Source organism: Pyrus communis, chromosome 7 (assembly GCF_041283825.1).
Source record: "Pyrus communis isolate YQ-2024b chromosome 7, ASM4128382v1, whole genome shotgun sequence".
In the NCBI taxonomy this organism is placed as follows: Eukaryota; Viridiplantae; Streptophyta; class Magnoliopsida; order Rosales; family Rosaceae; genus Pyrus; species Pyrus communis.
This window is the reverse complement of record NC_142571.1, coordinates 24,007,190-24,029,460: the sequence shown is the minus strand read 5'-3', so window position 1 is coordinate 24,029,460 and position 22,271 is coordinate 24,007,190. Positions and strand designations below refer to the sequence as shown.

General features: G+C 35.8%; 5 protein-coding genes across 7 annotated transcripts; 1 reads left to right on the top strand and 4 right to left on the bottom strand.

The window, feature by feature from the left end:
• Positions 1 to 4,815: 4,815 nt before the first annotated feature.
• Positions 4,816 to 7,046, top strand: LOC137733180 (psbP-like protein 1, chloroplastic). Of its 2 annotated transcripts, XM_068472339.2 has the most exons (7): positions 4,816 to 4,982; positions 5,108 to 5,207; positions 5,507 to 5,587; positions 5,784 to 5,866; positions 5,968 to 6,162; positions 6,505 to 6,601; positions 6,715 to 7,046. In XM_068472339.2, exons 1-7 carry the CDS (start codon positions 4,920 to 4,922, stop codon positions 6,822 to 6,824), a joined length of 729 nt encoding a protein of 242 aa, XP_068328440.1. In that variant the 5' UTR covers positions 4,816 to 4,919; the 3' UTR covers positions 6,825 to 7,046. The 2 variants fall into 2 exon arrangements, with proteins under 2 accessions (XP_068328440.1, XP_088552752.1); XM_088696626.1 differs by lacking the exon at positions 5,507 to 5,587 and having other exon boundaries at positions 5,793 to 5,866.
• Positions 7,047 to 7,206: 160 nt separating this feature from the next.
• LOC137733181 (large ribosomal subunit protein uL23z) lies at positions 7,207 to 9,077 on the bottom strand. The gene is made up of 4 exons (XM_068472340.2): positions 8,943 to 9,077; positions 8,659 to 8,704; positions 7,685 to 8,045; positions 7,207 to 7,458 (listed from the first exon to the last, which is right to left on the bottom strand). Exons 2-4 carry the CDS (start codon positions 8,672 to 8,674, stop codon positions 7,374 to 7,376), a joined length of 462 nt encoding a protein of 153 aa, XP_068328441.1. The 5' UTR covers positions 8,675 to 8,704; positions 8,943 to 9,077; the 3' UTR covers positions 7,207 to 7,373.
• Positions 9,078 to 10,029: 952 nt separating this feature from the next.
• On the bottom strand, positions 10,030 to 12,286 carry LOC137735233 (uncharacterized). The gene is made up of 3 exons (XM_068474641.2): positions 12,171 to 12,286; positions 10,971 to 11,615; positions 10,030 to 10,393 (listed from the first exon to the last, which is right to left on the bottom strand). The coding sequence occupies exons 2-3, from the start codon at positions 11,577 to 11,579 to the stop codon at positions 10,316 to 10,318; spliced, it is 687 nt and encodes a 228-aa protein (XP_068330742.1). The 5' UTR covers positions 11,580 to 11,615; positions 12,171 to 12,286; the 3' UTR covers positions 10,030 to 10,315.
• Positions 12,287 to 14,103: 1,817 nt separating this feature from the next.
• Positions 14,104 to 15,188, bottom strand: LOC148695930 (uncharacterized). Of its 2 annotated transcripts, none has more exons than XM_088697813.1 (2): positions 14,650 to 15,188; positions 14,104 to 14,501 (listed from the first exon to the last, which is right to left on the bottom strand). In XM_088697813.1, exons 1-2 carry the CDS (start codon positions 15,026 to 15,028, stop codon positions 14,437 to 14,439), a joined length of 444 nt encoding a protein of 147 aa, XP_088553939.1. In that variant the 5' UTR covers positions 15,029 to 15,188; the 3' UTR covers positions 14,104 to 14,436. The 2 variants fall into 2 exon arrangements, with proteins under 2 accessions (XP_088553939.1, XP_088553938.1); XM_088697812.1 differs by having other exon boundaries at positions 14,609 to 15,182.
• A 5,534-nt stretch (positions 15,189 to 20,722) lies between these two features.
• LOC148695929 (uncharacterized) lies at positions 20,723 to 21,530 on the bottom strand. Its single transcript, XM_088696625.1, has 2 exons — positions 20,919 to 21,530; positions 20,723 to 20,800 (listed from the first exon to the last, which is right to left on the bottom strand). The coding sequence occupies exons 1-2, from the start codon at positions 21,528 to 21,530 to the stop codon at positions 20,723 to 20,725; spliced, it is 690 nt and encodes a 229-aa protein (XP_088552751.1).
• Between the last annotated feature and the right edge of the window lie 741 nt (positions 21,531 to 22,271).

Here is a 22,271-nt window from a genome sequence, read left to right as displayed (position 1 = left end):
TTTTTTATTTTCATCTCCATGGAAGCTAAAGGGGCCAACGCCGTGACTATGTCATCTTTGATGGGTTGTTCCTTAATCTTTCTCACCTGTCTCACTGCATTTTTCTTCCTCATTTTCTTCGTCTGGGCAATCTGGGCTCTCCTAATTTGCAAAAATACGAAGATCAATCTCCTGTAAGCAGTGCAATCTGGAAAATCTGGTCCGCAATGCCAAAATTGAATCTGAATATGAGTCTAGTTATCATCGGAAAAGATGGTGGTGTTTCTCGACATGATTTTTTCGACGTGGGAATGAGAGAGGACGAAGGAGAGATGGGTGAAAGGATAAAGATAGAAATGATGCCGTAAGGTATGGAATACAAGGTCAATAATGGTGATTTTTTAACCTGGGAGTGAACGACGTTCTGGTGAAGTCGACGAGGACAATCTCCCAATTGAAGTCGGCGAAATCTTCCAGTTGGCATTGTGTGCACTTTATTTAATTGTTTAAGGCCATGTTGGGTATTTGAAAGTTTCATTAAAGGACTCAGCGCCTCTTGCAAATTAGGTTTGCGCAGAAGCTATGAAAGCAAAAAAAGCTGGTTTTTCAAAGCTAATTTTTGCTAGTTATGTTTTTTGGCATTTTTTATCTAAAACTGTGAAAAAAAACTGAAATTAAAAGTTTACCAAACACAAAAAAGCTCTCAGCTTTTTTTTATACCCACTTTTTTAAAAAACACCTCAATACCAAACCATTACTAAGGGGTGGGAGAATGTGCTAAGTCAATCAACTATCAATAATGGGGTTCAAATTCATTTTTGACGAGAAATTCGAGAATTGAACCTAAGACTCACTTATAAATGAAAATGAATATCACCAGACCTAAAATTTGTTTTGATTTAAGTTATTACTTTCTAACATGGATATATTATATATATATATATATATATATATTTTTTTTTTAAATTAAGGTAAAACCTTATTATAAATTTGGTACATGCCACCGAAATTTAAGAGATGGTCCTAGCCACGATAGCAGTGGATGCGATATATCTTATAATTCAGTGGGCGTGTGAAGAGCCGGACAGAGAAAAAACACATGATTGAGAAAAATTGGAAAGGGATGAGCTTTATGCTTTTGTGACAGTCCATCTCATCTGTTTTTTGTCGATTGTTTTTTTCATTTGCTTTCCCAGTTGATACCATTTGTTAATCCATTTGTAGCTATGTTGCCAAGCTGTTATGCTCCCTTATTTTTATTGATTTTAATTTCCGTTCTTTCTTTCTTTTGTGTCAAAGAGAAAAAATGGTTGGAGGAAATATGTTCATGGACAAGTTAAATGTTACATTGTTTTAGCAATTGATCTTTCATGTTCTTAATTTCCAAATTTTTTTAATTTGTCCCGCTAATTTAAGTGATTTTCAGCGTGTTTAATTTGATTTGAACACATAAATAATGGTAAACTAGCTCTTGTCCCGTTAACTTAAAATGTACGCAACTGATAACTTTAATATTTTTTCAAAGCATAAATTGATAAGTAATCTTTCAACTCCTAAATTGTATAGATTCTTGTTTAGAGTGTAGTTAACAATGCAATGATATAAATTGAGAAAAACTAATAAAAATAACTTGAAAATTTTGAGTTTTAATGAAAATGACAAAATAAAAGGTAAAATGAATAGTACTATGATTGACTTTTTAGTGTAAAAATGTGATTTTTCGTTAAAATGAACAGTACAATGAGTTTTTCATTAAAGTTCTCTATAAATTATTACTAGCTCCTCTCTCTCTTTCTCCATATAAAATTATAAATCTACAAATTTTATAGCAATCATTTCCTTGTTCCAATTTGGAGCCGATGGCAGGATCTCTCTCCTTCCTCTTATAAATCATTTCCTTCTCTCTCCTTGTTCCAAATTATAAATCATTTCCTTGTTCCTTCAACCTTCCTCCTTCCTCTTCTCGTTCATCCTCACACCCCATCATCTCACGGCCCTTCCCTCACTTCATGGTCCTTCTCTTCCTGTCTTTCTCATGCGCACTACTGTTTATTGTACATGAAATAAACAGTTATTTAACAAGGGTATATACTTTGTGTATTAAAGTGTTTTTTTTTTTTATCAATATTAACAATTGTCGGTACTACCGTGATTAAGTATATTTTTTTTTTCATGTTCTTGTGGTTTCGAGTAGTTCATCCAAACTATTCTTGTATTGCAACTCTTTTCGTGTAGCACTCAATTAAATTAGTGTAAGTAGGTTTACCAAATCAAACTAACTTTTCACAAAGAATTCAATTAGGTCAGCTTAGTATTAAATTGCGCAAATTATGATGAAATAATAGTTTTTGTGTTTACTGAATCCTAAGAAAATTTTATACAAAGACTATTTTACTATAAATTAATCTAACCTCACATCACATCTCACATCACATCTAGCTTCTCTAATGTCTAATAAAAGTACAAGTAACCAATACCCACGACAACGACAAGTTTGTATAAAATTTTCAAACTAATTGAAGCACCTAAATATCTAGTGAGAAACTAGGTGCAAGACAATACAAACCATGCATTCCTCTCGCGTGTTTGACGGTTTGAGGTTCGATCAGATCAATCAACAATCGGTTTATGGAACAAGGACAAGCTAATAATTTGGTTACAAACTCGTCGTTCACAAGAGTCAAACATAATACATTACACTTACAAGTAAAAAAATATATTAATAAACCGTAATGCCAAATGACATCTTTAAATTATCCTCATAAGTTTATATATGATATTGATTAATCAAGAAATCATTTTTAAACTGATCAGAACGCGAATGTTATCGCAATCTATTGCGATCGTGTGACATTAAAAAGGGAAACCTTTTGTTGAAGATAAAGGAAAAAAATGGACATGATTTATTGATTTATGAAAGAAGAGAGCAATGATAATTGTTTCTTACACAAGAAACCACGTGATTGTCTATCTAGTCATAATTCACTTATCACAACCCACATAACATAACCCTCAGTTTGTAACGTGTTATTAATGGATTAACTAAAATGAGATTAGCTCATACTCGCTTAACACAATATTTTTAACAAGAAAAGGAAGAAGAAAATATTTAGACTTAATTAGGGCTTTTTTAAGTTGAATTCTAATGTACGACTGCTATATGCGACTCTACATTTAATGTAGTGTAACTCTGTATATTGGTTTCATCCTTTATAAGCATGATAATTTCTTGTTTTTTTCTCGCTTGGAAGGAATTTTGGACCATTTTATTGTTCTAATCTTGAACTCATTTTTCTAATCTCCATCTTCACTTGAGCTAACACACGAATGATATATTATATTTTGACTGATATCAAAATTATTTTTTTATCTTATCTATCTTTGGCAAAAAAACAACTACTGGTAAGAGCGTCTTGTAATCATGCTTATTCAACTATCCAACAACCAGTTATGTTGCTAAAGGTAAGACTTATAGGGCCCAATGAACCAAAATACAAGAGGGTTGTGTGTGTGAGAGACAGTAAAGTTAATTGCCCTACTTAAGTTTTTCCACTCAAATAAATAAGGGTAAATTACACTTTACCACCTCCGTGCAACCCCCACCCCTGCAAACAAACCTAAAAACCTTCCCCCACCTCCCTCTCCTCCCATCACCACGGCAGCCCTTCCCCATCACCATCGCAGCCCCCAGACCACTCCTCCATCTTCACCTTCCCGACCCACCTTCTCCCTCCTCTACTCTCTTCATCTCCCCTTCCCTAGCTGAGACCCACCGCTGAAGATGATGTTGAACGGGAACCCAAATCCTTATGTCCGAACCATTTATAGAGCCCCGCTTCCAACTCCTTCCCTTCCCTCAGCCCCCTCCCCCCGCCGCCACTCAACCCTTTACCTCCCTCTCCTTCGCTATCTCCGACATCGCTCTCTCTCGTTATTTTGCATTTACTTGCAATTTTTTCTTTCTTTTTTTTGTGATTCTTTCTTATTTGGTGTATGGGTTGGTGGGTTTGTTTCATATTTGATGTGAAGGGTTATGTGACGGGTTTGGGAGTCCCGATTAGGCCCGAACAAGTGGTGAAGATAGTGGGTCTCTGGGGAGAGAGAAGGAAGGGTGGTTAGAGTGGGCCCCGGTTGCAGTGAATAGGTGGAGGAGGAGTGTGAGGAGGAGAGGGTTAGACATGGTGGCAGTGAAGAGCTTCAGAGATGGAGGGGTTTGGGCTCGGTGAAGGTGAGGGGCGGGGTCGGGATGGGAGGGAGAAGATGGGTTTCTGGGTTTGTTTGGTTTTTTTTTTGTTTAAATTTAAATAGGGTAAATTATTATAATATTTTAAATGGATAAAAAAAATTTGTCATATGGCACACATTTGGCAGCCACATGGCACAAATGTGGCTGCCACGTCAGCTCTTAATGGATCAATGGATGAAAAATGTAACAGATGTATTATATTGAAATAAAATAGTATGTGATGTATGAAAGTGAAATGTTTTGAAATATATTGTATGAGATTGTAATAGACCTTAAACCTGATGTGGTAAAGTGTAATTTACCTAATAAATAAATAAAATTTGAGTAGATAAGACGCACTACATAATTGATCAAACCATTTTCACAAAGAAGCAGGCTCGTTATATTTGAGTTCTTCCAGCTTCATATAGGTATAATTACCAATTATACAGAAATTCCACTTGTGAGAATGCTTAACTAGTCACGAGATCAAACGATCTAACTTTAAGTTTTTTTTACTACTAAGGGTTTTTTTTCTTTTTGACGTGGCAAGAAAAGGCATAACGAACAACAACCAATATAAGTGTCTCCTATAACAAGCCCAACGGATAAGTCGTCTAAACAAAGAAGGAAATAGATAAGGTCATCGCCACAAGAATCCACACAAACACACACTGAGTCCACTTTTGTTCACAAACACCAAAAACCACTAACAATGGCGACCCTGCAGAACTCACCCTCCCTCCACAGGACCCCTGTCCTCAACTCCTTCACCAAGGTTCTCTCTCTCTCTCTCTCTCTCTCTCTCTCTCTCTCTCTCTCCCTCCTTTTTCTGCTGTAACTCTCCAAAATTCAATGCCTGTGTTTAAATTTACTCTCTTTTTTCACCTGGGTGGCAATCAGTTACACAAGCAAAACACATACCATTGCTGTAGAAAAAGCAATTCCTTTTTGGTAAGAGCAGAGCAGGCTTCAGCAACTTCTACATTCTTTCCTTCTCAAGGTCCTTTCTTGCTTTCTAATTTTACTCTCTTTGTAGAAATCAACCTGCATTGTTAGTTTTTGCTGCCCTCTTGTAAATTTGTAATCACTCATCAATTTCTGGTTGATTAATGATATTGGTGCTGGAGAATGTTAAAATCCCGCGTCGAAAACTTAACAAAATGAAATACAAAAAGTAATGAATGTTAGCAATGTTAATTCAGTAGTGAGCCGCTAGACCGCCTCTAGAATATGACAATTGGCTAGACTCATCAATTTTCACTTTTGGGTTTCTATCTAGTTGGTGTTTATCTTTGGCAGATAGATCCGGGAGACGCCAAGTGCTAGCAGCAGGAACAATTGCTTCTTGGGCTCTTCTAACTAACCAACATTCTGTATCATGTAAGGAATTATAACGGTTTCGATTGTTCTGCACTCTACCTATTAAGTTTAGCGTTGTAGTACTAAGTTTTCTAGATGTCACATTGAATCGGAGACAGTGTTTTAAGTAGCAACGATGTGCGTAATGTGAAGTGAGTTGCTTTACTTTGATTAATATTGACCGATATCCTAAAAGAACACTTTTGATATGGCTCAGTTGCTGCAGAAAATATCAAGGGATTTCTGCCTGTCACGGACAAGAAAGACGGATACGAATTTGTCTACCCTTTTGGATGGCAGGTGAGAGGTTTTTGTGTTTCATCAGCCTCGGGCTTATGTGCTTGATCCTTTGTTATTGTGGCCAATTTTTTTGATGGGTTTTTCGCCCGAGGTGCGGACAGGAAGTAACCATTGAAGGTCAAGACAAGGTATTCAAGGATGTCATTGAGCCGCTAGAGACTGCAAGTGTGACTCTGTTCCCAACCGTCAAGCAAGACATCAAAGAATTCGGGTCCCCACAACAGGTGGCTGAAACTTTGATCAAGAAGGTTCTGGCTCCTCCTACCCAGAAAACAAAGCTGATTGAGGCAGTCGAGGTTTGTTGCATGTTGTTTTTTAGTGCGTCAAACATTGGCATAAGGCATTCAGTTCAACTTCTCCGTGCTTTCAGTAAGAGGGAGACTCAGCTACTTAAAACAATGAAGTTTACTGATAATACATACGTAAAATTACGACAAAACTGCAAATCAACGATTCAAACGTCCTACCTAGGCATTCAGTAGTATCGTATGGCATTCTGTTTGATAAAGCTGCTGGATTCATCAATCGGTGTTGCATAAAACAGCGACGCAGATGCACTAGCTACCTTCTTAGATGGAACTGAATCTGCTGTGATATGTGCTTTATGTTGACTTGTTGCTTTTGTTTCTATGGTGCAGCACGACATCGATGGGAAAACATATTACACGTTTGAGTTCATTGCTAAGGCTCCAAACTTTACTCGCCACGCTCTCAGCACAGTAGCTATCGGCAATGGTACAGAACTGTGAAATGCAACCTTTCTATATAATGCTTCTTATTCTACTTCATAGCTAGGTAGCAGGTATAAGTATTTTGTGTTTCTGGTTATGACTTGCATCGCAATGCAGGCAACTTCTACACGTTGACGACAGGGGCTAACGAGAGGAGGTGGGATAAGATGAAAGACAAGTTACACACCATCGTCGATTCCTTCAAGCTTTTCAAAGTCTACGATTAACAATTCGATAGAGGAACGGCTCACGTCAATACTGATACGAGGCCAAACTCTAGTCAATACTTGTGTATCTGCTCATTCAACAGTTTTCTTTTGCTTTCTTCTCTTTTTCCCTTCCAATTTTTCTTTTAATTTTGCATTTTGAGAGGGTAGGAGAAGGGGAGAATCCTTGCTCTTCTTGTGAAAAAATATAATCATTCATATATGAAAAGATTTGTTAATGTCCCCACGTTATCGAACGCGACCTGTCTTCCCAGAACAAATTCCGAGTTTGAATCTCTCTCCCACTATCGATCACAAAATAAGACCTCAACTTCGGTTGCATTAACACGAAAGCAAATAACCATATTGTAGAAGACTGGATTACACCATTGGCACATTGCACTAAGTTTTAAACGCATCGCATTGCCATAAAAAGCAAATATAGCTCCCAATACAAATTAAAGAAAACCAAACTAATGCAGGAGTACTGATACAGTGCAACTAGTAACAAAACTGTCATAACAACAAGGGAATCTATTGAAACCGGATAAAAGACGATACAACATTAACTTAAATGATTCCGATCTTGTTGGCAACATCCAAGGCATCGTAGTCCGGTGTCAACCTGACGTAAGCCTTCTTCGTTCCATCAGGCCTGCACAACACAGGTCATATGTTAGATTAAGCTTGGCGAAATCCTCAATTAAGCTGCAAAAAGTGAACTTCTTGGTTCCAGAAGGAAAATTTGTTTATGAACTTACTATAACACAGGTATGCAAACAAAAAACATCGATGAAACAGATATGCATACAAAAACATTGACCGGCACGTCAGAATGAAACCTCGACGCTGTAAAACGTGTATACATCCATAACATATACCTGATCAAGGTGTTCACTTTCTTGGTCTGAATGTCGTACATCTTCTTCACTGCATCCTTGATCTTCTTCTTATCAGCTCGGATGTCAACAATGAAGACGAGTGTGTTGTTGTCCTCAATCTTTTTCATTGCAGACTCGGTGGTCAATGGATACTTGAGAATTTGATAGTGGTCCAACTTGTTTCTTGGTGTTGCACTGATGCGGGGATACTTGGGGTTCCTTTCCTGCTTCAATGTCCTTGGCCTGTGGAATGTGACCGATGTCCTGATCTTCTTGGCCTTCTTCTTGAAAGCAGGGCCTGATTTCACAGCCTTGGCAGTCTTCAAGGCCTTGGCCTTGGGATCACTCTTCTTGCCATCAACTGCATGCAGAAACATATTACAATTAAGGATGCATAACAAATCATGTGAAATTGTACGCCTATAACTTAGATGTTCGTGGACTGGAACTACAATTTAACGAAAAAACATGGTAACAATTCCGTTCTGGCATTCTTGGCAGCAACCAATAGCTTAATTAAGAGGCGAACAAATCCTATTCCGCAAGTTTCACAAACAAGTAATAACACTCAAAAGAAAAGTTACGCAATACTTGAATAATAGAAGCTCAAAACAAAACAAAATTTCACCTCATACATTGAAGATAACAACACAAAATGGCATTCAATTATGCCACTGACTTGCGAAATTGCCCGTTTTAAACACAAATTGGAAAAGACATACACCTACAAGTAGATTGTCTACCAAAGTCAAACGAGACGACATATACAAGGCACAAGATAAGGGTTCACGGAATCAAATAAACAAATTTTCACAACGTAATCAAATACAGCCATTAGAACCAATTAATTCATTTTTCCCAAAAACCATTTTACATAATTTAATCGACTACATCAATTAAACCCATTAATTCCTTTTCCCTTTCTGGCTAGTTAACAATATATATGTATATCTGTTGTATGAGAAAGGAAGTACCTTTAGCAGGGGCCATTGCTCCAAGCTCTGCGGGAAACAATCCTACCTGACCACCATTTCGTAAACAGACAATAAGTACAAAATTAACCAAAACGCACAAAAACCACAGACTCACAACAAACGAGAAAAAATCTACAAAACTAATTAACAAAAAATTAGGCTAAATCCAGAGTCTTAAGTGCAACTCTAACTCGTTTAAGCTTCGTCAATGGAGGTATCTGGTTAGAAAATTTCCCTAGGGTTAACAGACAGCGGTAAGAGGAGGGGGAGCTTGGAAGAAGTACCTGTAGACGAAGAGCAGCTGCGGCCGAGGTGTAGGGTTTTCTAGCGGAGAAGACGAATCTCAACCCTTTATATAGCTACTTTATTTTATTTACTCCGAGTGCCCTTCTTTCGTTATTGGGCTTTTGGGTTTGGGGTCCTTACTTTAAATAGAGTTATTGGGCCTCGATTGGGCCCATTTTATACAAATTGGTATTTAGGGTTTTTGTTGTGATAAGGCTTCGTTATTATGGTAGCGCCCTGAAACTATTTTAAAATTCTACTTTGCCCCTTGAAGTCATAATAATCTACTTTTCCCTTTTGATCAATCTTCTGCGTATTTGCTCTTCATCGTCAAATCTGTCAATAAATTTTGTCAAAACTAATGACGTTATGGAGTTTCCAAAAAAAAAAAAAAAAAAAAAAAAAACACAACCAGTAACGTTATAGATCTTACGTGACTTCTCTAAGTTTCTAACATGTAAGAGGTGAATGTTTTGATAGTTTATATACAAAATTAACGGCAGTGATACACAACATCATTGGTTAAGGATCTAATGTGAGATTTGTTCATACTCTGAGACAGTGGCGGATTTAAGATTCAAACTTTGAGGTCCGAAGGTTAAAAGTCTAAGTTTCTTAGATGGAAATTGACATTATATTAAGCACCACGTGGCACAAATGGGACCCACACCAAACTTTTAGAGAGCCTCCAGAAGACCTTAACATGCGTGTTTCTCGATTTCCGAGCTGTTCTGAGACCGCTTTGGTCCCAATATATATTTGCCCTCGCTCCCAAGGGTAATAAGTTTCATATTATGTATTACAAATATTAAGTTGCTTTTAGAATAGAAACATATTATTTTACAAGAAACTTCTTTGTGAAGAATTCAATCAATACCAGGGCATCGTTTGGCGTCTAGGATCATTTCATATATTGAATGAAGAATGGATGCCAACTCTAAATTTTGTTCGAGTTAAAGGTAGAACACGAAGCAGCCACAAAGGAACTTAACCCTTAATTAATTCACGTTTTATCTTCTAACTCGAACAAAATTTGGAAGTTAGCACGTTTCTAAGTTTCAGCAGCATATTTGTATGAAGGTAACAAACAAGAAGAAACGATTCATCCAACAGAAGAAAAGGTGTACCAAATCAGTCAAAGAACCTGCCTAGATATGCAATAGGGGAGAGTTATAGCCACACAACTTCAGCAATTTCTAATGCGGTTTTAGCTAAACTCAGGTCATCCCCTTGAAAAGAAAGCACGGTAACGTTGATTAAGTCGATCTACAACTGATTATATAAATGGTTTAGCTAGATATTTCGTCACTACTACTTCGTTTAAGCTCCAAAACGCCATATACGCTCTGGACCAAGCGCAAAGTTGACGTGTTTACTCCTCTTTCTTACAAAGGAAGACATTGGAGAGAACATTGTTTGATTCCAATGATGCCTTCAGCAGCTTCAGCCCCTGAGAATTATTCAAAAGAAAATGATCATTTTGCGAAAAGAACACTACTTTCGATAAACAAAACACAAGAACTGCGGCACATTAGCCAGATTACAAGCCTACAGAAAAACGTATGATGGTTATCGTTGTTGATCAGGTGTGTAGAGTAGAAAGTGCATTACTTGATTGAGATCAAGATATCCATTAACCTTATGACATGCCTCCCAATTCAAATCCAAAACAGAAAAGAAACGAAAAGGCTAAAAGATCGAAACAAGAATGTAAAGCAGTTCTCTAAACGTAGTTTGAAATGATTTAGAAACTACTTGATTAAAAGATGAAAAGTAGCGTTTTCTATTAATACGTATGTTTGGAAAGGCATAGTTTCATCAAACTCTTCCCATAAAACAACATAAAAACCAATCCTATGAGATACAAATTCCGTTTTCTATGCCTTTCAAGAACAAAATCAGACTGCTTATGTCAATGCACTCAATATGAAAGGCAACGAAAACAGAAATAATACGCTAAAATGTTGAATTCAAGATGCGTAGAGAATTCACATTCAAAAATGGGAGAGAAATTTAGGATATCACACCTCGTCCATGCCCATATGAACAACCTTCTCTTCAAGCGCGCCAACCTCCGTAACGTTGAACTTGTTGAGCATAGCAATACATGATATGGTGGACATCGGCTTCACTTCCAAATTATCCATAATCATGTATGTCACAATATCTTTCACAAAACCTGCTCCGCCACCAGACGATCCTTCAGCGGTAGCTGGAGCAGCAACATAAGGCACCTCGATAGATATAGTATATCTGCACTGTGGACAAACGGCCCTAGGGTCATCAGCCACGTACCGGTGGTAGCTCCCACACATGTACACCTTTTTTACCGTTGATCTATCACTTGTAAGCAAATGTGGGACATTAGCGCAGCCAATGAGGGACGTGGGTTTCAGCAGAGTGTCCTTGTTGAGATTGGGAAGCATGTATGTGTCATTAAGATTTTCGACACTGTCGTAAAGTCGGCCTAAGCTACCAACCATGTTGTCCTTAGAGAGGAGCCTAACGACAGTTCCAACCGGCAGAGACAGAAGGGTGAAAAGGAAATCCACAAAGTCCTTGCCGGCTTCGGCAAACAGAACTCTGTGGCCCTTTGTATCAATCAAGAGCTTCAAGCTCACAGTGGTGGTTGCCATTGATGCAGTTAAAATCGAATTTCAGAGTATTAAGACCTGTAGGCATAAACTAAATATTTAAATTCATAAATAAACCGAGCTATTGCTACAATCCAATGTTAAAGGAGCCACCTTTAGGCATACACTCTTACTAATGAGAGATTAACCGAAATACAATGGAATTCTTTTAAATTTTTTTTGCTGGTACAGATTATACAAACCTAAAGGGACTCAACTCTTGGAGCAACCGAAAAGGTTGCTCCTTGGTGACAAAAAAGACTCCGAGTTCGAGTCGTGGAAACAACTAATTTCAGAGAATAGCCACGTATGCTTATTTGTTTGAAGGAATCGGTGACCTTTTTCTTCTGAACTAAGCAGCCTAATCAAATGATAAATAATGCAGATCAACATTTAGTTCAAGAAACTAGCTTCGTCAATATTTCCTTCTTCTGCTTTTTGAATAACAAAGCATAAAGTACAACAACAACAAAACATTTTCGTCAATTATATGAATCTTAGAACGACATTGCACTCGATTATGTGTTGCGTTAGAATAAAAAAGCATAAAGTATTAAACTAAAACTTCAGAGAGAGAGGGAGATAGATTTTTACCGAGAGAGGAAGGGAAGCTTGCGGCAGAGAAAGGGGGGAGTAGGGTTTTTTTTTTTTTTTTTTTGGTGTGGAGCAGATGTTGATGAAAATATAATTGCTCTGCAAGTCGGTTCTCTCTGTATTTGTAACTACCCTTTTGCTTCGATGGGCTCTTTCACCAAAAAAGAAACAAGCGGGCTCAACTCTAGGCCCACTTTTAAAACCACCGTTATTCTTTACTGCCGCGCAGCAGTAACGACCCTCTCTAGGGTTCTTCCTCAACCAATAAGGATCATATTCGGATTTTCTCTGTAAGGATTCTGAAAATCTTTAAATTATGTTCGTTTATCGTACATTATGAGACTAATTTTTATCAGATATTATTTATATTTAATTTTAAATAAAAATATTTAAAATAATTTCTGATCACACGATTTGCGATGAAGATACATAATTTGAGGATTATAGATCTTTAAAAAAGGATCCCGAGAATCCTCATTCTTGCTCAACAACAGTCACGCACTCAGTCACTCACTCTCTCATTGACCCTTATCTCTCTGTCTCTAAAGTCTAGCCTTCACTCAACGATCCTACTCTACCCTGTATCTTGCCCTGTCGTGGCTTCCGGCTACATTTCGAAAGTGGAGAACAAGGTGTTAGTCGTTTTCGCTAACAAGAATATGTGAATGGGAGGTTCTATTCACACAATTTTTTATTTATCACATATTTTTTTAATTTTTGAACATCAAATCGAATTAATTGAAAAAAAAATTAATGAATAAAAATATAAAAAATAAAAAAAAATGTGTGAATAATATTACCCTCGTGAATTAAATTTTCTGGTTCATGACATTTACACTGGTCACGATGATCACCATGCTTCCCAAAGATGTTAAGACTATAAGAGTGATTGAGTATTTGGCATACAGTGACATATTGAAAGTATAAAATCTAACGACCACATGTTACACACCATTAAATTTTTATTGTTTGCCGTTAGATTTGAGCATCCATCGCACATGAGAAAATATCCATTGCACATGAGAAAATATGTTGAAAATATGAATCCCGGTTAGGTAAGAACGGAATACGCTTACAAATAGTTAAACTACTTTTTATATTGCTTATTGCTTATTGATTTTTATAGTGTAACCTCAATTTCTTTTATAGTATAAGTTGCTTCTTCAATTTGTGAATGCCGCACTTGCATATATTAAGCTTGAAATTTCATCCCATGTGAAAATATATTGAGGGTATAAGTCTTACATGGAAAAGAGAATTTGTTGTTGTAAATAATTGAGCTCATATATTCAATTGATTTTACAGTGAAACCTCTAACACTATTGCAATAGTATCATTTATCCAATGAGGTTTGACTACAACACTTAGGCCTGGTTTAGTACTGAGATGATTCTAAAAAAAGCTGATATCAAAAAAAGCTACGAGCTGTTTTTATGTTTGGTAAACATTCAACTTTAGCTTTTTTTCACAGTTTTGGATGAAAAAAGCCAAAAACAAGAAGCTGCAAAACTTAGCTTTGAAAAACCGGCATTTTTTCATATCTGTTTTACATAAAAGTTTACCAAACACTATAATACTGCTTTTTTTTTTCAAAAGCACTTTTACAAAAAAATTTATCAAACACTCTACTATTTTATTTCACAGCTGCTTATTCTCACAGCACAGCAGAAACAATTTTTTTTCAAAACACAGTAATACCAAACTAGCCTTAGTACAATCACATTTGACAGTCAAATACTGTAACGACATCCAAGAACTATTATGACCATAAAAACACAATTATACCACATATTTGTAAGTATTATAGCTAGACCCTAAAAATTTCTAATCATCTTGTCGATAAGTGCTGTCTAAAAAGTAAATAGCAGTGGCCTCGCACTTATTCGTAAAAAGTTAAAAAAGGAAGAGCGTAATAAGAACACCTATTGAGATCTTTTACAGGTTCAACAAAGATTGTTACAAGACCTTAATCTCAGAATCTTTTTGACATAGTTTGAACATTAAAAAGGAGCAACTAATAAAGGTCTCAAACTTTTCGCAGACAAAAAAAAAAAAAAAAAAATTAAGTCTGAAACTCAAATTACTTGATACATCATTACCCATTAATTTGACAAGGAGGATAGTCGGTAGGACCTGCAAATCCAACCACATATGGAAAGGAAAACAAGATGCCACCAATACAAAAAACAAACATCACATTCACACAAGTCTCAGATTCTCAGATTGACGCTTCACTTCCAAAACTACTTGAGACTGTCAAACCTCTTCACCAAGGAACAAACCGGTTAGATTTGTGTTCGATAACAACGACCCTCTCAGCAATTCCACACCCTAATTCACAACAAAAACAAAACCAAAACATTAATTAACAAATAATTCATAAAGCTCAGAGAAATATAAAAGGAGAAAATGAGGAAACCCTAATTCTAAACCCAGACCTCTTGCCGGCCAAGGTGAACCACCACCACATCAAGCTTACCAACATCCTTTACACCGGACTTGATCAGCACGTCAAGGATGGAAACTGTAGACAAAGGCTTTACTTCCAGATCATCCATGACCATGTACGTGAAGTCCCTCACATACCCTTCCTCCACACAAGGGTGCAGTAGCAAGATATTCTTGTCGAGATTCGGGAGAGTGTATTTCGGGCTCAAGTTTTCGAGGCTGCCGTAAATTTTATCTAGACACCGAACCATGCCGTGCCCGGACAGCAACTTAATGACGGCGCCATCGCTCAGAGAGAGGAGGCCGAATAGAAGATCGACAAAGTCTTTGCCGGCTTCTGCGAACAAAACTTTCTTACGGTTTGTGTCGATGAAGAGCTGGATGCTCACACTGAAATTGGAAGTTGCCATTGACGAGGGGTTGTACGATGACGATTGATTACCCTCGTTTTGCTTAAGTTTTCTTATTTTGTTGTGCCCAAGGTGGGATGTGATTGATAGAAAATATCACGGAGAAAAATGAAAAAGTAATAACCCTTTGTGGGTACCGATCACTGTACTGTAATGATGCAGTACTGTATTGATGTTCATCAGATGAGAATTTGTAGTCCAATTAGAATTGGAGGCAGATTGTATGCCCTTGTGTTTGAATGTCATTTTCATCTTCTTTTATTTGTACGATCACAGTTATGTTACGTTAATATTTTATATTATTATTATTTTTTATCTTATTATCTATATAAAAAAATTAATAAAAAAATATTGAACCGACTTAACTGTGACCGCATAAAATAGAAGATGATGAGAAAGATACCCAAACAGGAGAGCAAACAACCTGTCTCTATTAGAATTTGATAAAATTTTAGTAGATTTTAAAATTAAGAAGTAGTCAATTATAATTTTTAAATATTTTTTTTTTAATTTGAAAGAAATTAGGTGTAGTTAAATTTAAATTTAAATTTTTTTGAAAGAAATACATTTAGAGGGTGTATGCAATTTGGGGCTTATGAGAGATTTTAATAGAGATATAAATTCATAGATTTTTATAGAATTTAATGAATCTAATTGATTTATGTAAAATTTTGATTAAATTTCTTGGAAATTTCATGGGGATACGTGATATTTGTTCGATGTTTAAAATACCCTACAAAATCTCTTGAATTCTCTCTAATTTCTCAATTTTCAAGTTCTTTAAAATCAAATTCTAATTGCATACATCTAAAATGTTATAAAATTCTAATTAAATACGCTCGGATTTCTAAAGATTTTAATAAACTATTTTAAAATCCTGATTGAATACACATTAAATATTTTAAAGAATTATTTAAAATCCTTATTGAATATACTTAAATTCATTAAAAAAATTAAAATATCTCAAAATCGTAATTAAATACACCCCCTTACATTCATAAGTAGTAAATTAAGATTTTGATTTCTCTTCACGTCCCATAAGCTTAGGCGCAAAAGAGCTTGCCTACCTCTTCGTCTTCTTTTACATCCGTACCTTCGGAACATATCTTGTCGTCCTCTTCGACTTTATCTTCTTCACCCTAACCTTCGTCAGGTTTGAAGTCCTGGATTTTTCCCTTTCATAACTTGAAAGAAAAAGATTTCCAAAACCCTAAGGGGACGTTTGTTTGCCCTCACTAAGTTGGACTGGACTGAACTGGACTAGCTATTAGTCCAATACTGTGTTTGTTCCATGCTAGGACTAACATTAATGAGACTAAAGGGGACTAGCATGGACAAAACCCTTCACTAAGAGGTCTTAGCGAGACCCCCCAATAACCATGGAACTAGCTAAGACTATCCTCTCTTTCTTGTCCTCGTCATGCTTAATGACCACTCCCGACAGACTCCTCGTCATCTCCGGTCACCTAGATCAATCATTAACTTTCAGACTCTCTTTCAGATCCATTTCACAACCAAGTTTCATATAAAATATACCAAATTGAAGCTGAGAGTGACAAGATTACGATTTTACCTGAATCAAGGTCAAAAATGTGGTCGAATGTGGCCGAAAAATGGCCTAGAAGTCTCGGCATGTTTGGGCTTCTTCAAATCCATGACAGATTCGAGCATTCAAAGCTAAGATCTTGATCTAGGGATGGTGATGAATTTTTTGGCGGTGCTAACTTCATCCAATTTAACGATGGTTGGCTGGAAAACACATTGGGAAACCTGCAACTCGTCGGGAAAATTGGAGCCGTGAGGTTCCATTCGAACAACGCATAGCTAGAGAGGGAGGGAAGACAGAGAAATAAAGACTGGAATCAATAAGGAGTTTGACCAGGAATGAGAAAAAGACATGAATTGAGAGGTCTAAGAGAAAAAAAAGAGGGAGAGGGTGGGATGATGAGAGAAGAGGAAAAGAGTGGGACGGAAATGGTAGGAAAATATGAAGAAAAAGATAAGATCATAATAAAATATTAATAATTTATATATTAAATAATATAATATTAGAATTTGTTATTATCCAATTTCTTAGTTCAATACTGCACCAAACGCTTCACTAAGTTAGTCCAGTTTAGTTTAGTCTAAGCCAGTCCAACTTAATCCTTGAAACTAATTCAGTCCGAGATAGTCCGGCGTAACAAACGCCCCCTAATTCCTAAACCTGTTCTATAATATGCAATTAATATGACATGAAAAATTTCAATAGTAAAGTGGATTCAGATTTATCCTGTCATCATTTTACTTTATATGTTTTATTTCTGGAGAAGAAATCTGAAGGAGATAATCACAGAAAATGGCGGTAGACTTCACCGCTGTTAAGTCCAATTAAGTCAAAAGTCTACGATCTGAGAACACAGACCTACTCGTGGATCACGGCCTCTGATGTCAAAAGTAGAGACTGTATGACTGATGGAAGATCTCCTCAATTTGCAGTGAAATGATGTTTTCGTTACGTATATGTTTACTCATTGGACACGAAACGATCATTGATAAATGTTACCAGGAACCAACCTTCTCGTTTATAGATTTTCAGTTCTCTTTTTCATATAACAATTTGGTGCGGAATACTATTGTTTTTTTTTATTTTGCATTCAAATTCCATGTAAGGTTAAAATTTACGAATTTTGATTCACACTTTAAATTTCTTATTTTACATTTCAAATTATTTATATTTAAAAAGAAAAATACACTTATGAGGAATATAGAACAAGATTTTTGAAATTTTAATAACATTTTCTTAAAATTTTTGACCAAATTTTTATTAAGACCCACTGTTAACACTTTATTCTTTTTTCTGTACCTATTTCCTCTCACTTGATGAATATTGTACTTGAACTAAAAATAAAAATAATGTTGCAAAATGATTAAAATCGTCTCTCTTTTTTTTTTTTTAACAAAATGGTCTACTTTTTAGATCACTTATTAAATATTATTATAAAAAATAAAGTGTACCAAAATTATTTAGTCATATAGTGATTTTCAATAAATAGAAAACACATTTGATTTTGACAATGTTAATCGAATAATTCTAATTTGGTTAACTTTTATGAACGTGGATTTAAAGCGTGATATAAAAAAAAGATAGTTCACATCATAAAATAATATTATAGAATAAAAAAAGAAATATCTAAAAGATTCAAGTGAAAAAATATTAGTATTTTCATGCATATAAATTTGGAGAAATATTGAATAAAGAACCTAAATTAAAGACAAAATGAAAATGAATAATACGGGAACAGGAACTATATAATCAAACTCCTTTTCGAATACATATAATTTTTTTTAGTTCAATTAAATCATTACAGCAGATTTAATACTTCTATTATCCTCTCACGTTCCTTTATTTTTATTTATCAGATTTAATAAATTATTAAAAAATATGCGTATAAGCACCGGATGGTACAAAGTACACCTATCCTGTAGACATTTATTATTTTCTTAGGACACGTTCAGTCAAAAATGAATTAATGTTAAATAATAGAAAATTTTAACGAAAATGATATTTTTACTTTAAAAAATCATTCGTTATACTATTTACTTACAACATTTTTTTGTTTTTTTAATTAAAACTTATAATTTTCAAGTTCTTTTCATTATTGTTCCGTAAATAATTTCCCATACCCTTATTTTTGGATTTGGATCCTACCCAGATCCAAATTGTGGGAATTTTAAGAATCATTATATCTTAAATCAATCGTGTACCATGCCATTAGAAATCATTTAATTTTTTTTATTTAAAATTAAACACAAATAATACCTGAAGAAAACTAACTGCACAATATATGATGAACAATGAATCCCCACAAAGTGAATTCAGAGAGGATCCTGTTCCCTTACTTTTGTTTCTTTTTTGATAGGATTTGCTATTTATTTGTGGAAGAGGAACCTCTCCAGATCCACGTTGTGGAGATCCTAAACATTCCTACATTCTAATCATTCATCGTATATCGTATGATCAGTTTTCGTCAGGTACAATTTTATTTAATTTTAAATTAAAAAATCAAATAATTTATGATCATACGATGCACAATAAATGACTAAAACGTGAGGATCCCTAAGATCCTCACAATTTGGATCCCGATGAAATCCAAATTCTTTATTTGTTGGGCATGGCAGAGGGTGTAATTCGAAGGAGTTGGATTGTCTGCCCTCCCATTTTCATACTCCTCATGCCCTCCTGTTTGTGTGGTCACGGTTAAGCCACGTCAACATTTTACATTCTTATTACTTTTTGTTTTATTATTTCTATAAAAAAATTAATATAAAATGTTGACATGGCTTAACCGTGATCACATATCACAGGAGGGCAAACAATCCACCCCTGTAATTCCAAAGGGACAGGGATCTCCATATCCCTTCTCCCTAATCCATCAAATCAAGAAATCCGTGCAATTGAAATTTGATCCAACTGCTACAAACATGAGCTCATTTTAAAAGTTATATTAACTTTAGCCGTTTGATCAATTTTTAATGATACAAATTTTCTAATTTGGTGGATTAGAAGGAAATGATTTGAAGATGATCCCTTTCCATTCTAAAAGAGATTACATTTAGTACTACTTTTGTGCCAACTAATCACAAGCCTTTTATCATAAAAGAGGTAAAAATATTGTCTACAAAATGTGATATGTGACATTTATAAAATACAAAAAAAAAAAAAAAAAAAAAAACCCTTGCATGTGCAATGAGTGATCAAGGGAACAAAAGAATGCAGTTTACTTGCTGCACAAGAACGGAAAGGGATTTCCTCTGGATCCCTTCCTCATAATTCACTAAATCAGTAAATCTCTGCCATTGAAATTTGATCCAACAACTATAAACAGAAATCCATTTTAAAAGTTAAAATAACTTCGTTAGATCAAATTTAAATGACACGTTTGGTGACTTAAGAGGAAGGGATCCAAAGAGGATCCCTTTCCCACAAGAACAATGACTAAGAGACGTAAAAACTAAAACTAGCTAGGGTTAATTTGTATTAAAGGCATGATTACAAAACTCGAAATTTAGTTTATCTTGTCAATTAACGTATTAACGTATTTCTTTCTTTGATTTCAAAACTAAAACAAATTCTACCATTCAGTGCTACAGTCTATAAACAAAACTCGAAATATAGTTTATCTTGTCAATTAATGTATTAACATATTTCTTTCTTTGATTTCAAAACTAAAACAAATTCTACCTTTCAGTGCTACAGTCTATAAATATTCCTCTTCACTTGTGAGTAAGAGATCTTAGGTTCGAATCTCGTGAATGACGAATTCGATACCAAATTAAATTGCTCATTGTGTGGCTTAGTCAAACTCCCCACTAAGACCCCTTAGTGTAAAATATATCGTTGTACTAATAAATAAATAAATAAACTGAAACAAATTCTTTGTTGGTTTTGTTGTTGATGAGGGCTTTTACAACCGATTTCTTGTTTATATTTGACCCCTTCCCTATTTCAGTTAGAAGATTCCAACTTCATTAACAAAGATGTAAAAAACCAGTAGCGATAAAGTCCAAAAAGATCGTTGATGATATGCAAATTAACCCATGAGTGCAATTACATATATCTAGATTCAAAGTAACAATGCAGGAAAACAAATTAACTCAAAATCAACTTCAAAAGCAATCTTCAGTTCATACTTCCGGCGAAAAGCCAAATTTTCATGCCACTTTCTTACCCAGAAAAACATTGGTGAGAACGTAGTTTGACTGGAGAGACGCCTTCAACAGACTTATACCCTACGAAAAGAAACACAACATTGATCATTTTTTATTGGCATACTAAAAATATCCAGATTTGTTATTTAATAAATTGATATCACAAAGTTGATAGAAATTTTTGTTGGAAGTGTCAAACCTCTTGCATGCCAAGATGAACCACCTTCTCTTCAAGGTCCCCAACCTCCTTAACATTGAACTTGCTCAGCACTGTAATACCTGAAATGGTAGACATGGGCTTCACTTCCAAGTTATCCATTACCATGTATGTGACAAGACCTTTCACACAACCACCACCCTCTCCGGAGGAACTTCCAGAAGTAACCTGCGGGGCTACATGAGGCACTTCTGTAGACATAGCGGATTTGCACGAGGGACAAATGGCTTGAGAATCATCAGCTACATAACGGTGATTGTTGCGACACATGTAGACCTTTCTAGTTGCTTCATCGCCGGCCAACAAGTGAAGGACATCAGCACCGCCAATCGCTGGCTTGGGTTTCAGCAGAGTGTCCTTGTCAAGATTGGGTTGCATGTATGCGTCACTCAGAGTCTCAACACTCTCGTAGAGTTTCCCTAAGCTACCAACCATGCCATGCTTGGCTAGGAGCCTAATCACAGTCCCTAAAGGCAAAGATAGAAGAGTGAAAAGAAAATCCACAAAGTCTTTGCCTGCTTCGGCAAACAAAACCTTGTGACGCTTTGAATCAACTAGGAGTTTCAAACTAACAGTTGAATCGGAGTTAGCCATTTTCACATATGCAGTGAGGAGGGCAACAGACTCTAACAAGGTATATATACTAAGAAGAGGAGAATTGTAAACGTTTGGAAGTTATGTAAAAACATCAAGGGAACCGGAACAGACGGGTAATTTACGATTAACTAGGGTTTGGGAAATTAACAACACTGTTTCATTAGGTTCATGCGTTGGTTTTAGCTGGCGTGCGTCTCGATCTCAGCACTCGCTGCAAGTCCCCATTTACAATTAACGTATGATCTTATTCCCAAAACAGACATGATAACTTTTAATTAACTCCAATTAATTATCATCTGATGACTATCACAAATACATAGAGGACCTGTGTCAACCTCTCCAACACGGTATAGTTTTGGCAACTAGTAACATCTTCCTCCACTCACTGATACAGTATGTCAAACTCCAAACCTACTAGTGCGTTTGAAGCTTCTGATCGACAGAAAGGGCCAGTGGGCCACAAGGTTTTGTTCGCGGAAGCGAGCAAAGAATAAGCCAATAATTATCGAAGGACTCTAATCACCTTTTGTCTTTACCCGTTGGAACTGCGATTAGGCTTCTGTGACCTGTCAAACGAGGACATGGTTGGTTGATTGGCAAACTTAACCAAAGTAGCTTTTAGTGAGACTTACTTGCAACCCAATCTATATATGTGGTATATTTGACGAGTATTTGTTATCACGTTTCCAAAAACAATATTTGGCATCATCAGAAGATTGCTATTATGATGTGGTGTTG

Coding starts and splice junctions, on each gene's coding strand:
- LOC148695929 (XM_088696625.1), bottom strand. CDS start 21,530: ATGGCTAACTCCGATTCAACTGTTAGTTTGAAACTCCTAGTTGATTCA. Junction 20,801..20,918: donor TTCATCTTGGCATGCAAGAG/GTTTGACACTTC, acceptor TTCTTTTCGTAG/GGTATAAGTCTGTTGAAGGC.
- LOC137735233 (XM_068474641.2), bottom strand. CDS start 11,579: ATGGCAACCACCACTGTGAGCTTGAAGCTCTTGATTGATACAAAGGGC. Junction 10,394..10,970: donor TTCATATGGGCATGGACGAG/GTGTGATATCCT, acceptor AATAATTCTCAG/GGGCTGAAGCTGCTGAAGGC.
- LOC137733181 (XM_068472340.2), bottom strand. Junction 7,459..7,684: donor AAAGTGAACACCTTGATCAG/GTATATGTTATG, acceptor TGTGTTGTGCAG/GCCTGATGGAACGAAGAAGG.
- LOC148695930 (XM_088697812.1), bottom strand. CDS start 15,028: ATGGCAACTTCCAATTTCAGTGTGAGCATCCAGCTCTTCATCGACACA. Junction 14,502..14,608: donor TTCACCTTGGCCGGCAAGAG/GTCTGGGTTTAG, acceptor GTTGTGAATTAG/GGTGTGGAATTGCTGAGAGG.
- LOC137733180 (XM_068472339.2), top strand. CDS start 4,920: ATGGCGACCCTGCAGAACTCACCCTCCCTCCACAGGACCCCTGTCCTC. Junction 5,588..5,783: donor TAACCAACATTCTGTATCAT/GTAAGGAATTAT, acceptor GATATGGCTCAG/TTGCTGCAGAAAATATCAAG. Junction 6,602..6,714: donor CACAGTAGCTATCGGCAATG/GTACAGAACTGT, acceptor ATCGCAATGCAG/GCAACTTCTACACGTTGACG.